The 15,039-nt window shown below is 38.3% G+C and overlaps 1 protein-coding gene across 1 annotated transcript in view; it reads right to left on the reverse strand.

Moving 5' to 3' along the window:
- Window positions 1-15,039, reverse strand: part of gabra3 (gamma-aminobutyric acid type A receptor subunit alpha3) — a 109,260-nt gene that overhangs the window by 41,589 nt on the left and 52,632 nt on the right. The window contains exon 5 of the mRNA XM_083564379.1: window positions 11,658-11,878. Coding sequence (XP_083420505.1) covers window positions 11,658-11,878 — 221 coding nt within the window. The remainder of the gene's footprint in view (window positions 1-11,657; window positions 11,879-15,039) is intronic.

Genomic DNA, 15,039 nt, shown 5'->3' on the forward strand with positions numbered 1-15,039 from the left:
AAACCCTGCAAGACCCTTATTTTTAGGCTACTAGCAGAAATGCTTTTTTGCAATGGGGGCCTATAAAAATATTCTCATAGAGAAAAACGTATGCATCCACCATCCACTCCATCATATCTACAGCTGAAGAGTTTCTGAGTGACTTGTTACTGAGTACATGACAGAAAAAAATTCTTTAATGGACAGAATTCATGTTTTTTCTTCTTTTTTTTTTAACTGCTACCAGTACGGTGTAATATAGTACTAGCATTTGTGTGTAAGGTGTAAACACCCCAGAGGAAATGCTGGTAAAAAGAAAGATCTGCTAAACAAATGGAAATTGTTGGCCAGGAGCCATCAAGAGTTGAAAACCTTCAGAAGTGATGTGAGGTCTTTATATAATAAGATTTTTGTATATACAGTATGTTTATAAATACTTAATACACCATGAAGAGACATTTAAGGCAACCCTAAGATCAGACCTCATTAAGCTCCAGCTTGTTGACTTGGACAGTGTTTAATCTGACCCAGAGAACGAGCAATGACTTTTCCCCTGAACGGTTGAGATAATGAGATTGAGGTTCAGTCACTGTGCTAATCATATTCAACACCTAGCTGCACTTTTGATGAAGGAAGGACTAATACGGCTAATTTCCTAGTAAGGATTAAGAAACTACTATACTACTACTGTACTATTGTCATTTACACCAAAACCTCGGTGCTCATTACAGATTCCGAGTGAGAACCTGAGCGACCTGACTGAGAAAGCTGACTAATAACACATTGTCCACTAACATACAAATAATGTTCCCTGAATCCAAAACCCCTCTTCTGGAGAACAGTGCTATTGTGATTGCACCAATGTCAGCAATACTGGAGCAGATCTTAAATAAGTGCTGTAATGATGCAGTTCTTGGTCTGTAATGAAGTCAATAAGATATAACCTCACAAAATCTTTAGCGTGACTGATCATTAAATGGATGTTTAGCGTTATTTCTGATGATAGCGACTTGCTGAACTGGTCATATCTGATGTCTCCTGCTGTGAGAGAGGATTACACCAAACCAACTGCACCAAGTCTTTATACAGAGATAACCAAGTATTTAAACAAGTTTAAGTGGAAACTGCTGTTGGTTAATGTTTTAGGACTTTAGACAATAATATGCGCCGTTTACTTAACACTAGTAATTAATTTCTACCTTGATGCTTCTGAAGCCTCACACAAACTTTGTCCTTTCTCTGTCCTCTCGGGACTTTATCGCAGTATAGGAGATTCTACATGGGTTCGTATTGGCTCTGTGACATCACTCTGCCAATAAGCTTTAAAGTTACAGCCTGTTATAGCTCTGAACATGCAATTAAATCCTAACCTGAGTAGACTGCTATTGAGTGCTGGGTCAGAGCCAGCTCAGGAGGCTAGGCTGAGGAAAGCAGAGCCAGGCTGCTTTCTGTGCTCCACACTGGCAGCTAATCCCAGGCTAACAAACTGCTACGACTGGCTGCCCAAACAGGATATGAACACCATAGAGAGGTCAGGGTAACCGAACACAGCCAAAAGGTCCCCGGGGCCAACTTCTTCTGACATACAAGTCACACAAAGGTTTGTGTCCTACACTTTGGATTTATCTGTGACTAAAAGTAATTAAGTACACTGATAAATACCCCAGCTGCACCCCTGGCTCATTAGGAACAAAATATTACGCATCAACGTTTTTTTAATTTTTAATTAACGTATCAATACGTGTATATAAATGTACTGATGGACAATTCTGTATCACCTTTTCCCTTCAGATAAAAAGCCTTTAAACAGATCCTCAGTGAGGAATGTGATTATGGAGCACCAAGTCCAGACACTTCAGACATGCCCTTAAATCTAATAAAGTGAAGAGAACCTTGAGTTGGTTTATTTGGATTGCTCTGTTGCTTGTTACTATTCTCTAAAAAGGAAGCAGCTTGACACATGTGTTCGGCTGTGATTCAGTGGCGAGTCACACTTCCTCATTAATTTTCCTCCTCTGTTTTCCTGGACAAGAGCTGCTTGCTTCATCCAGGCTCTTCACCCTTCTGTCAGACTGAACGAGTGCTCGATAAATCACGCCGTGTCCGACTGGGAGGTGGGGAGGGACATATGTGTTAGCAATGTGAAGCGGGGAGGACTGTAGAGGCAGCATGTTACCCCTCTCAGTGTGGCCTGCACATGAAATTTAGGACGTCCTTTCAAGATCGCTGCATCTGCTAAACACAATGGACATGTGTGGACATATGGAGAACTTACAGTACATTCTTTACTGGCCAGTCGTGTTTTGAACTTGTAAAAGTCTGACCACTAACATGAAAACGTGGTGCAGAAATTATGTTTGGGAACTTAAACAATATCCACCTTCCCAAAATCACTGAACAGACTTAATAAAACTGAATAGTTGCTTTTGTGTTGAGGTAAGATGTTTTCTGGGTTTTTTTGGTTTTTATATTTATTTTTATGTAAAATGATGAGCCAGAAAATCAACCTAATCACACAAAAATAATTAATGTTCATCTTATATATTTATCTAGAAATTTCCCCACTGTGGGACGAATAAAGGTATAATTTTCTCATATCTTATCAAATTTAGAGAGTAGATAAACAAGTATGATCTTGGTCTGGCTGTCTGTTTTCAAGCTCAAACACTTTGCTTAGATCAAAGCTTGAAAAAAATCCACTTGCAACTTTCAGAGTTCGGAGTACAATGATTGCAGAATAACACATGCTACTTTTGAGACATATAAAGGCAGACACATGACGCATAACTAATACAGATTTTGCTCATCGGCCAAAAAAACAGTATACAGAAGCTCCAGCATTTTAACCTGCAGTTAGACGGATGTTCTGTAACTACTAGTTGAACAGTAAAAGACCTGGAAGTTATTTTAGAGCAACTTGTCTTTTAAAAATCATATCAACCAAGTTACAAAAACAGCTTCTTCCACCTTAGAAATATTGCTAAGCTCAGAAACCTGTTGTCTATATCTGATGCAGAGAAGCTCGTCCATGCGTTCATGACCTCCAGACTGGACTGTTGTAATGCATTACTAGGTGGAAGTCCTGCATCATTAATAAACAAGCTACAGTTTGTCCAGAATGCAGCAGCCAGAGTTCTCACAAGGTCGAGAAAATATCACCATATAACCCCAATCTTCTCATCCCTACACTGGTTTCCTGTTAAGATTCAAATCCACTACAAACTACTGCTTCTTACCTACAAAACACTAAATGGTTTATCTCCATGTAGCCATGTCTTCTAACACGCTACAATCCGTCACGCTCCCTGAGATCTCAAAACTCTGGACTTCTAGTAGTTCCTAGAATAGCAAACTCCACTAAAGGTGGTAGAACATTCTCACATTTAGCTCCTAAACTCTGGAATAGTCTTCCTGACAGTGTTCGGGGCTCAGACACACTCACCCAGTTTAAGTGCAGATTAGAGACAAATCTTTGTAGCGAGTTCTACACATAACACACATCACATCATAACCTTGTGCTCCAGAACATCTGATCACATGCACATTATCAACTTGTGCTGTTAATATCATGAACAGCAGCTACGCTAATTCCTCTCCACTGCTTCTCTTTCTCTCCCCATCCCGAGGCTTCTTACATCTCACATTCCAGTGCTCATGTTAGTTCTCACTCTCCAGTGTTCTGTAGTGTTTAAAGACTATAATCACACTCCTGAAGTCACCCAAATGATGATGTTCCCCTTTTGAGTCTGGTTCCTCAAGGTTTCTTCCTCATAACATCTAAGGGAGTTTTTCCTTGCCACAGTCACCATGGCTGCTCATCAGGGATAAACACACACCATTCACCTTCACTGTTAAACTCTAATTTAAAGCTGCTTTGAGACAATGTCTGTTGTGAAAAGCGCAATAGAAATAAACTTGACTTTTGAAACCCCATCTTTTCAAACAGCTCACTCAGACAATAGTGCTATCACTCTTACACATACACAACCTCACTAGTGTTGCTGTTTAAACTTCTGATCTGATCATTGGGTAAACATTCTGTTTTATTAAATACATTCATCCTTTCATTCCAGTGTGTTGTGATTGTGAAGTGATATTTTAGGTAAATATGAACAGAATTTTATATTAATAGAGGAAATAAGTTGGAAAGAACCCCCCAGCGTATGCCTGGATACTGAGCCCTGAACTTAGTGAAAATGAAAAAGGAAAGAAAAATCATAAACACTTCACCCGACTCTGAAATGTTCCAGGTTTATGGGCTGTTTTTACTCCCTGTGTTTTTTCTGCTGTAAAGGTACACCTGATGAAATAAGTCGTGCTGTGAGAGAGAAAACGTGTAAAAAAAAAAAGGAGAGAATTTTATTCACTTTCTACAGTAATGATGGACAATTCTTCATACTTCGTTTTCTACTTATGCATTAATTTGGATTACGTGTTAACCTAGTTCCCCGAGGAAACAAGACGCCCAAAGCGTTACGACACAGCTCGAAGTTCCCGAATGGGGAACCACAATTTACTCCTTGCATTTTTGTTTTGATCTTTAAAACACGTCAAGAAACTTAAGATCATTTTCCCTGCCCGAGTTCCAAGTTCAAATCAACTCACATCAAGGTTCATATGAATTAAATGAAATCTGCAAATATATAAAGTGCTCTTTGATCAAATTGCTCTGTTTTGTTGTTTCCTACAGGATGATGCTGAAAGAATAAACTTTACACCACAACCTAGTATGATAAATCATGACCTCATAATGTGCTTTCATATTTATGAGTCTGTTTATCAAAGATAAGGGTAATGCTTTCAGTTTTATTCAATTCAATTCATTTTTATTTGTATAGCACTTTTAACAATGAACATTGTCTTAAAGCAGCTTTACACAGATAATGTGGTGAGATTTATTTAGTTTAGTTTCACACTACAGTCTTCTTCTTCTTTCGGCTTCTACTATTAGGGGTCTCCACTGTGGATCATCTGTCTTCATACCCCCCTGTCCTCTACATCTGCATCTTTCAAACCAACTACCTGCATGTCTTCCCTCACCACATCCATAAACCTCCTCCTTGGTCTTCCTCTTTTCCTCCTTCCTGGTGGCTCCATCCTCAGCATTCTCCAAACCATCTCAATCTCACCTCCCTCACCTTGTCTCCAAAACATCCTACATGCGTTTTTCCTCTAAACTCATTTCTAATCCTGTCCATCGTCGTCACTCCCATGAACATCTCAACATCTTCAGCTCTGCTACCTCCGTGAACATAACATTATATAGACACAATACATTTCTATCTAATTATATAAATAATTCAACATTCTTTCTCTGTGTCCAGAACGTATCACATTTCTACTCCTCTCTACAGAGAAATGCTGCAACCCAAAACACAAGGCATGTCTGATGCACGTCCTAAAATCAGAGAGAGAAACCCACCAGGTTCTATTCAAACCTTATAACCATATGGAGAGCTAATTATACATCATAACCACGCTTCACTGGTTTTCTCAAATACTATCATTGTACATATTAACACAAAGTCATGCTTCTTTTTTATTTATTTATTTGTTTCAAAAATGTCCTTTAAAATAACATTAATATCAGGAGTTCCTCAAATACTGAGTGGCCTTAGAGATCCATCGAAAGCACAAAACCAAATCCCATGTGGGAGGTTTATTTCCAAATCAGCAGGATTTGTTTTATTTTTTAAATCCATTGGTTTTCTTGTTGTTATAGTTTTAGTGTCTTATTGATAGGTTTATTGATTTTTTTTTTTTTTTTCATTTTAAATTAGCAGAAATGCTTGTGGTTGCACTATTTAGCGCTCCATAGCAGGGAGAACCCCACAGCTGTATTAAGATTGTACTGCAGACAGTGATATTTAGCTGAAGCAGTATCATTTCCCTTGACATCTCAAATGTATGGATTTGTTTCCTGTAAAAAAAAAATTGGGGTTGGAGTACTTTTAGAATTAGTGACATCTTAATGTGTGTTAATGAATATTGAGGCCTGAGAAATAATGATGGGTAACGTTTTTTTAAAAGTCTGATGTGTTTAATTCTCATTCACTATGCATGACTGTACTTCCTAATGAGTGAAGAAGCTGGAGTGATGCTTCGGGGGAAAACAGCCATGAATCTCTCATGTCTCCATCTAAATTCATGCAGAGATATTTAGGATTCCATGAAGACCAGTGCCTCAAAACTCCAACATTTGATACTCCTGTAGTGTAGATGATCAACACTTTTAAAATATGACCTCTGTAAAAAGGTTGCTTGTCAAATGCTGTACACTTAGTGGATAGAAGTTTGATTCCAGATTTAGTTATTATAAGTTTTACAATTCTGGTCTGCAAAGATTTTCCACTCGATTTTGGAGCGTGGTTCTGGGAATTAGTGATGATTCCTCTACAAGAGCAAGTGAAATAGTGAAATCAGATACTCATGTGGGGATGTTCAGGAGGCTCCATTTCCAGTTCATCGTAAAGGTGTTTAATGGGCTCAGTGAGGCCTATGTGCAAGAAACTTGAGATCGTCATGATGGAACATTATATGGTTCTCTAAAGTTCTCAGAGAAACTTGAGCATTAACTTGTGCATTAATTCTTATTTAAAATCCTTTTTTTTTTTTTTATTTAACAAGTCAGACAGACCCTGTCTCAACGGTTAAATGGTCATTTGTGCAAATTGAGTCTAGACTGAGCCTGTCATGACAAATTACAACAGTAATATGCATTTCTTCAGTGTCTGTCAGCTCTGTTTAGGAATGCTGCAGTGTTAGCATCTACTGCGACATGCTTTAATGCAGAGAAATAGGCTTAGGGTACCTGGCTGTGGCTCAATTGTCTTTCTGATGACATGGTCTTTTTCACCTTCACTAGACTGACAAACATGGCTGATGACATTCCTGTACTAAAAAAAAAAGGAGGCGGCGCTTTTCCTGAGAACTGAAAACAAAGCGGAGAAAAACAAACTCCTCGTGAACAAAAAATCATCAAAAAGCTGCCGTCACAACAAACACGAGCGTATTCTCATCCTCCACCCCAACAATCTTGTTAATATTAAAATGGATTATGATTTAGATTCGCATCTGCATCATCTGATCAAAATCGTAGTATCCCTAATACCACCCTGTCTATCCAGCAGTGGCCACCGGAATCATTGACTTAAGTTTGTCTATGAATATGTGTGAAATTATTACCAATAGTCTATTCTCTTTTCAATCATAGTGTTACTCTCGAGTGCGCTGCCTCTGCTGCATCACTGAGTCAAAGTTTACGATTGAGTTTTTTTTTGAGATTTCAGTCACGTCACGTATTACAGTAAGACTTTCACTGTGAGCACTGCAGGTGTTTTTTTTGCATAAACTCCATGTAGCCTGAGGCTGTTGCTTCAACCGTTCAGACTGCGATTTGGTCACTCTGAGGCCCTTTGCAGGCGTCCAAACATACTGGCATTTTCACGCTCTTTGATTGGATGGTCAGAGAGCGCACTGGTCAGATTTTGCAACTTGCATCTGCTGCAAACTGCACCATCTCAAATATATTTATGTGTATTGGCTCAGGTAGGGCATTATTAACGGCTTAGGTGTTAAATGTCCAGAGCGCTACCGCTGGCCAATAACGTATCACATGACCTCTTTTTTTGCGCTAAAGGATGGAAATGTGCACCATATGTTGTCAAATTATTACATTATTGTGGAATGTTTTCCAAATTGATGTTTATTTGGTTGTAAAAAATTTTTTTAGTCTTTAACATTTTGATAAAAAAAAAAAAAAAATGTCAATAAACACAGCAAAATGTACCGAATCTTTGCAGGAACATGTTCACTGTGATACATGGAGTATTGTGTCTTATAAAAATATTGTAAGATGTTATTTTTGTCATATTAACACCCCTGGTCTCTAGACAGACTGGAGACTCTAAACATGGCCCCTGCTGTGATGGACGTGATGTTGAACCTTTCACCAGGGTGTATTACACTTCCATCACACTTCCATGACCAACACCAGGATAAAGCGTTTACTAAACATTATGACAATTAAGAAGTAATCCAAAGGCCAAGAACTTTATTGCTCTCATTAGCACAGCACACATTGATGTTTTACAGATAACACTTAACACTGTCCATGAGATTTTTATTACAAAAGCTTAAGGGGCTTACCCTCCAAGTGCTCCTGTGTTTAATGAAGCACTCATTTGGAGTCTCATTATGATCTGAGAGGTTCAGAAGTTAACGAGTTCTACAAAGAATTCGTTTTTTTTTTTACTTAACTGCAAGTAATATTTTTGCTAATTCTGTGTGCACAACCTTTCGACTGGAGGTGTACATGCAGGTCCTAATGAGAAGCAGGTGTGAGTGTGGGATTGCAAACAAGGACAGGTTGACATTTATGTTGCTACAGAGACAAGCTAATAATTGTTGTTGATGGTGTTTGCTAGTTTCTGTGCATTACTGGAAATAAAGAGTGATTCTTTTTTATTTAATGTAATATAATAATGTAAATGTTGATATAAAGCACAACAGGGCATGTTATTATAGGAAGATAATCAGGGATGGTGTGTAGTGCCGGGGTGTGGCATGGGGTCCATCTAACTGTTGTTGTTGTGCTCCATGTAATGATCTGTGACTCAAATCAAAACTAGTGCATCGTGTCAAGATAAAAAAATAAAATAAAATAACACATACATGATTTCTTTACATGAGGTTTGATGCCCAGGTTAAAAATATGAACACATAAATTTGATCAATAATTTTTGTCAGTGTATCAGGTTATGAGATCATTCATATTAAATGTACATTCAGAAAACCCCCAAAAACTATGGCTGATGTCCCAACTCAATATAAGGTATTACACTAAAGATAAAATTCCAAGCCCTGATTAATAATCCAGAGTAAAAAATCTATATGTAAGGAGCAATTACAGCTTGAACATCAGATCATCCGTTGTTCCACAAGGCGTTCTGTTCAACCCTCTCATTTTAATATGACAGGCATGCAGTTTAAAAAAAAAAGAAAGGGGGTGGAACATACATCACAGGCATCTACAATACAATCATCTCTCTACACATAACCATCATTAAACATCAGCGCTGCATCACAACTTCACAGCATACTCATTCAAATGGGGCTTTCGATTCAGAAGAGCACAGGAACATCAGTTCAAGGCCGAAAGAGAACGACGTCCTATCACACCTACAAGACTGCAACTAATCATGTGTTCCTAATGAACTACACTCTACCTTCATAGGGATTAAAGCCCATGTTCACACCACTCTGACTTTCTGTCTTTCTATACAGTACACAGTGTATCCTGATAAATGAAAGGACGGATACAGGAGCAATAGTGGATAAATCACCATTCACTAATAAAAAATAATACAACAGCAAAAACATTACAGTTGAACGTGTGTGAACCTGCAGATGAAAACACTAAAGTGTACTGCATGACACAAAACAGAAAAGGGGAAACTCTGAAATATACTCAGCGCTAATGAAATGTGTCTTATTGGTTAAGATGCTGGATTATTGATCTGGAAGGTCATGAGTTAAACCTGCCACTGCTGGACCCCAGAGAGAGGCTCTTAACCCTCACCTGCTTAGCCGTATAAATGAGATACATTTGAGTTACTCTGGAAGAAGGTGTCTACCAAGAGCTCTAAATATAGCACTATTTCATTATTTTCATGTTCACTAGGTATTGATGAACGCAATAAATCCATTCTAGCCTTTTTAATTATTTGCACTTAATGTGTTGTAATAGTTTGCTTTAAAACTCAATGTGAATATTTTGACCTTTTCCAAATAGATTTCTTAGTCCACAAAACAAAATACCATTTTTTCAATGCTACACGTTACAAAAGTCAAAAATGTGATAAAAATGTGAAAAACTTAACAAGGTCAATTCTTCTTATGTTTCTCTAGTCTAAGGGGTCAGTTTGTGAATGAGTTTTTTTGTTTCTGTTTTATTTTATCTGGAATGTGGTCTATTTAAGTAATATTTTACTTCCTTTATTAGAAAACAAAAATCTTTTTGTAACATCTAGTGGAACTTATACTGATGCAATAATGGAGAAGCCTTAATAGAAGCATTGATTCATCACTAGGACACTTAGAAGTTTTGCATAAATCTGTAAATAGGATTATGAAACCTTGTGTTCTATCACTTTTGACTGGCAGAATATGTTAATGTCGTTTGCTTATCATCCATTCGAAGGTCTTTTCTAAAATCCAGAAGAAAAAAGAAATCAAACCTGAGGACAGATGAATAGCTCTTACTGACTTCGACTGTCCTGTCACACAGTGTGTGTGTGTGTGTGTGTGTGTGTGTGTGTGTGTGTGTGTGTGTGTGTGTGTGTGTGTGTACAGAAAGCCCCTGGGGTACATTATAAATGTCAATAGACTTGAATTGCCCTGCTCTTTTTACGGCAGATGGGCACATCGCTCTGGACGGCTGCTGGCCATTCCAGTCACAATTCAATTCTTTAATTCATTCTTCAAGCACTTTTCATTTCACACTGCTAAGTCTGGACCGCAGGCTTCCATCGTCCTACTCCTTCTGAGATCTACTTAACCAGCACCAAAGGCATTACTCTCAAACCTAACTGGCCTTTACCAGACATTCCTCTGGGGGCTTAGACTTGTCTGAGAGATATTTCCCTATGTGTGATTTAGTATTGTAAAAAAAAATACTGTAAGGTGATGACTGATCCAATCATGGATTAAAGATCGATTGTTCAGGTTTCTGTGTGGGGGTTTTGTGTGATCTCCCCATGTTTACATGAACCATAATGGGTTTTGTTCAGCATCATTGCTCACAAACGTACCTTTGTTTTATATATACATCTACAGGATGTAGAAAGTATCATAATCTGCCAGATTAAAAATCGATTGGTAAAAAGTCTATCGATCTCATGCACACTGATGACAAACACACCCACAAGTTTTTTTCCCCTATAAAACCTTCTGCTGTCATCGTGACTGCTGTCACAGTCAATCACAAATTACATTCATCAGCAGGTTTTTGTAAAACATTAACAAAGCAGTACTGGTTTATTCAGTCGGTTATAAACACATGGTGCTGTACTGCCCCCAGTGTTTATGTTTGTATAACAACAGACCCTGATGATAATTAGGTATAATTGTGTGCGTCGCTTTTTACTAACGCAGGATATATACACTATATTGCCAATGGTCTGTGGACACCTGACCATAAGATTGGCATACGCTTTCTGAGCATTGCATTCCACAATTAATCCCAATTTTCTGTTATAGTTCCTTCCTTTGTGCTCATTCAGACACAAGGGTGAGGAGGCCTTGGGTGCAATCTATATGAAAAATTCATCCCAAAGGTGTTCAGTAGGGTTGGAGCTCTATAGCACGAGACCTTCCACTCCAACCCATGTTAAGGCATATCTTAATGGAGCTGGATTAGTGCACAGGAGCATCGTCATGTTCAAACAGGTTTGGGTCTCATGGTTCAAATGAGGTTGAAAATTTCATGCTCCTGCCTCCAAAGATGTCTGATACAATTGTGTGCCTCCAATTTTGTGGAAACAGTTTTGGAAAGAACTGAATATGGATGCAAAGATCAGGTGTCCCAATATTTTTGTCCATATAGTGTACATGTACTTACTTGGTAATAAGCAGGTATAATCAACACATAATCTACAAATGAAGTTGTCAGAACACACCTCATGGTGTACAGCAGGGTCCCGTTGTCCACCAGCCGCAGCAGTTTATTAGGAGTGGTCATGTTGTGAGCCACTGACTTTTTCCCGTTGTGGAAGAAAGTATCTGGAGTCCAGATCTTGCTTGCCAAAAGATTGTTGAGGGGGAGAACCTGCATGGGGCCGTCAAACTTCAGCCTCTCATCCCTCCAACTTTGGCGGAAAAATACGTCAATTGTGTACTCCTGGAAGAGAGAAAGAATTACTCAGAGTGGCTCTTTTCTTCAAGTACCAGGATCAGAGCTCGTGCATGAGAGCTACTCATTTTAAGTTACTCTATTTTGCTGTGATACAAATACTTTTAACTTACATTTGCTTTAGACCTTTAAATGAATCATTACAAATCATAAAGATCTCTAATCTTCACATCCACCCAGTGACTACACAATGCAGGTGTGCATTCAAGTTACAGTTTCTGTGTGTCTGAAGACTTCTAACCTGCAAGACTGCAATGTGGAAGTGAGGATTCAATGTTTTTACCTTGATAAAATGTCTCAGAAAACACAGACTTGTATGAAATGAGGAGTGTCTTTTCTTCTGGTAACCTCGTAAGAAGATATGAGCTTCAACTGAAGGCATGCAGAGGTAAGGTTAGCTAATGCTGGTGTTAACTGGCTGTATGTTTAAGTGATTTTCTTGCTAATACCAGAGAACTTATTCCAACAGCTATCTAGCAAATCCAGTTCTAGTTAATATTAAATACTGGTTATTTACAGGACTTTTTTTTTACATTTGACTTTTTCACCTTTTACATTTTAGCACTTTTAAAAGTATTAAAGTCTGATTTCTCTGAACTGTTCCCAATCCCGAAGATGACTTTCTTCGCTAATTTGATTCCCCCTTTGAGATAAAGAGTCTGAAGCAGGATGAGTCATGACTAGCGCTCCGCCATTCTCCATCTCCAAAATGACTGGCCTTGATTAGTCAAGATTCTTTCCTGACCTTTTACTTCAAAACATCACTGCTGTTTTTTTTTTGGCCTACAGGCTCACTGATGAGCGATCCTTAAAGCACACTTCAGAAGATTATACTTGTATGTTTCCTCAGCAGCCACTCTGGAGGATAAAACAGCCCATTTCAAAATGTTTTTCTCCATATCGTCAATATAGAGATGCCACGGAAACATATAACATTAAACCCGTTGATCCACTCTGTCGTTTCCGAGCGCTTTTCAGCATTTTAGAGCAAGAGAGAGAGAGAAAGCGAAAGAGAGAGCGAGAGAGAGAGAGAGAGGGGGGGGGGGGGAGATGAGGCTTTGCTATAAATACTGCAATGCTCAAATGACCTTGAGTTTTTTTTTTCCTCTTTCCTGAAGTCAGTCAGGAGTTTTTAATGGGATTGTATAAAAGGCATCTATAAAAGAGCTCATATGAATTACAAATGAAATCATACGTGCACAAATTCACATTAATAAAAGTGAGATTTTTGGAGCTGGAAGTTTAATGGTTTTGGGTTGTTTTGGAGCAGGAAATGCTCCAAAAGGTGAAAGGAATCCTGAGTTCCGTCTGGACTGTGGTTCGTTGGAAGCGACTTCACCGTACAACAAGATGATGATCGGAAGCGCACGTCTGAGTTCTGTAAGTGTTATTTAGAGAGCAGACAGACGTCTGGAGTGATATCTATCATGGAACCACCTGCCAAGTCACTGCACCTTAATACTACTGAACTGCTCTGAGATGAACTGCATCACAAGAAAGAAAGAAAGAAAGAAAGAAAGAAAGAAAGAAAGAAAGAAAGAAAGAAAGAAAGAAAGAAAGAAAGAAAGAAAGAAAGAAAGAAAGAAAGAAATCTCCGACTAGTAAAGAACATCTCTGGTGAGTTTTACAAGAGGAACAGCAAAGAATTTCAGCGTAATGTTTGGAGAAACAAACTGTCTGGATTCCAAGAGCATGTAAAGCTGTTCTTTATGCTTAGGGAGGATTGAAAATCACTGAAACATCTGGGCATTTATATATTTATACGTTTAAAGGAAATCAGACCAGATCATAACCAAGATTGTTGCATAAAAAAACAAAAGGAACATGCAATCAGTCTTCTATCCTGAGAGGGTCTTGATATTTTGTATTAACACCAGAAATACCCAGTGTTTAATTGGCATTCAGTTATAATTATTACTCAACTCCATTTTACTTTAGATTCAGTGCTAATTAATATAAAAATGTGCTTTTTCTTAAGGCTCCCAGAGGCAACAGAAATGTACCGCTGGTGACATAAACGTTGATATCAGCATCTCTGTTCTGACTATTCCAGCATCTCTTTTCATGTCGATTATCAAACACTTTAGCGAGTCTTTCTTTACAGCTAGGCCTCAAAGGGTTAGACGAGTCCTCTCTCGCTATGTAGATAAAAGGTCTAAAAAGCACAAAAGAAATCAGGACTTTCTGCTCCTCTGTTGATTTCTTACTAAAGTCCTTTTAGTATTTCCTCAGTTTCAAAGACATAGAATCAAAGTGTGCTTTTGAAGATGTTTGTACATTTTAACTATTTCTTTGCTAATTGCAAAAAAAAATCTGTTTCACACAGCTTTAGTTTCTCCCTAAACATTTATACAGCATGGGAAAAAATAGAAAAGCCTGGAAAAGCCACATGTGAAGAAACAAAAACCAGTTAATTACAAACAATCCTTAATCAAATACCTGAAAACCAAAACAATGCAGGGGAGAACAAAATCAGATTCCAAAACTGAGTCCAATATTCCAAAACCGAAATAAAGAGCCAAACATTGATAAACAGATCCGAAAAAACAGATTCAAGCTAAACCATTAAATAGAGCTAGACAGGAACCGGAAGTGCAAACCAGACAGATCTCCTGCTATAGAGCTCTTAACCTTCAGCCTTAAGACCTCCTCACCTTCTCATCTACATCAGTGCCTGACGTTACTAACACCACAATCTCTCCACAATCACACTCTTTGTGTCTACAAACTTTTGTCCATATACTGATGTGTATTTTCATCTAAAAAACATCTTGATGTTTACTTCTGAAGATTCAATTCCAGACACAGATTCTGACAGCTAATGGTAAACTGTGCTTTTTCTTCTTCTAATAAGAATGTGAGCATGTGAGCCATGGTTTGTTACAGGAAAGCCGTCAAATGAGTGCAGGCTCAACGTGAGATTAATTTAAAGATCAAAAGCGGCATGCATCAGGGAATTCATGCATGACCAAGTAAACTTCACTTCCAGTTTTGCAATTTAGAACAGAAACTGCTAACAGAAGAAAGTAGGAATACTGCTCGGGGTTCTCCCTCGTTCCCTAATTTTATGGAGCAATGGCCATTGACCTAATTCTTCAGGAGTGTGTGGTGTTGGCATGGAGGAAGGGAAGAGCTTAGCGTGTTGTGAT

The sequence above is a fragment of the Silurus aristotelis genome (assembly GCF_946808225.1).
Source record: "Silurus aristotelis genome assembly, chromosome: 16".
NCBI lineage: Eukaryota > Metazoa > Chordata > Actinopteri > Siluriformes > Siluridae > Silurus > Silurus aristotelis.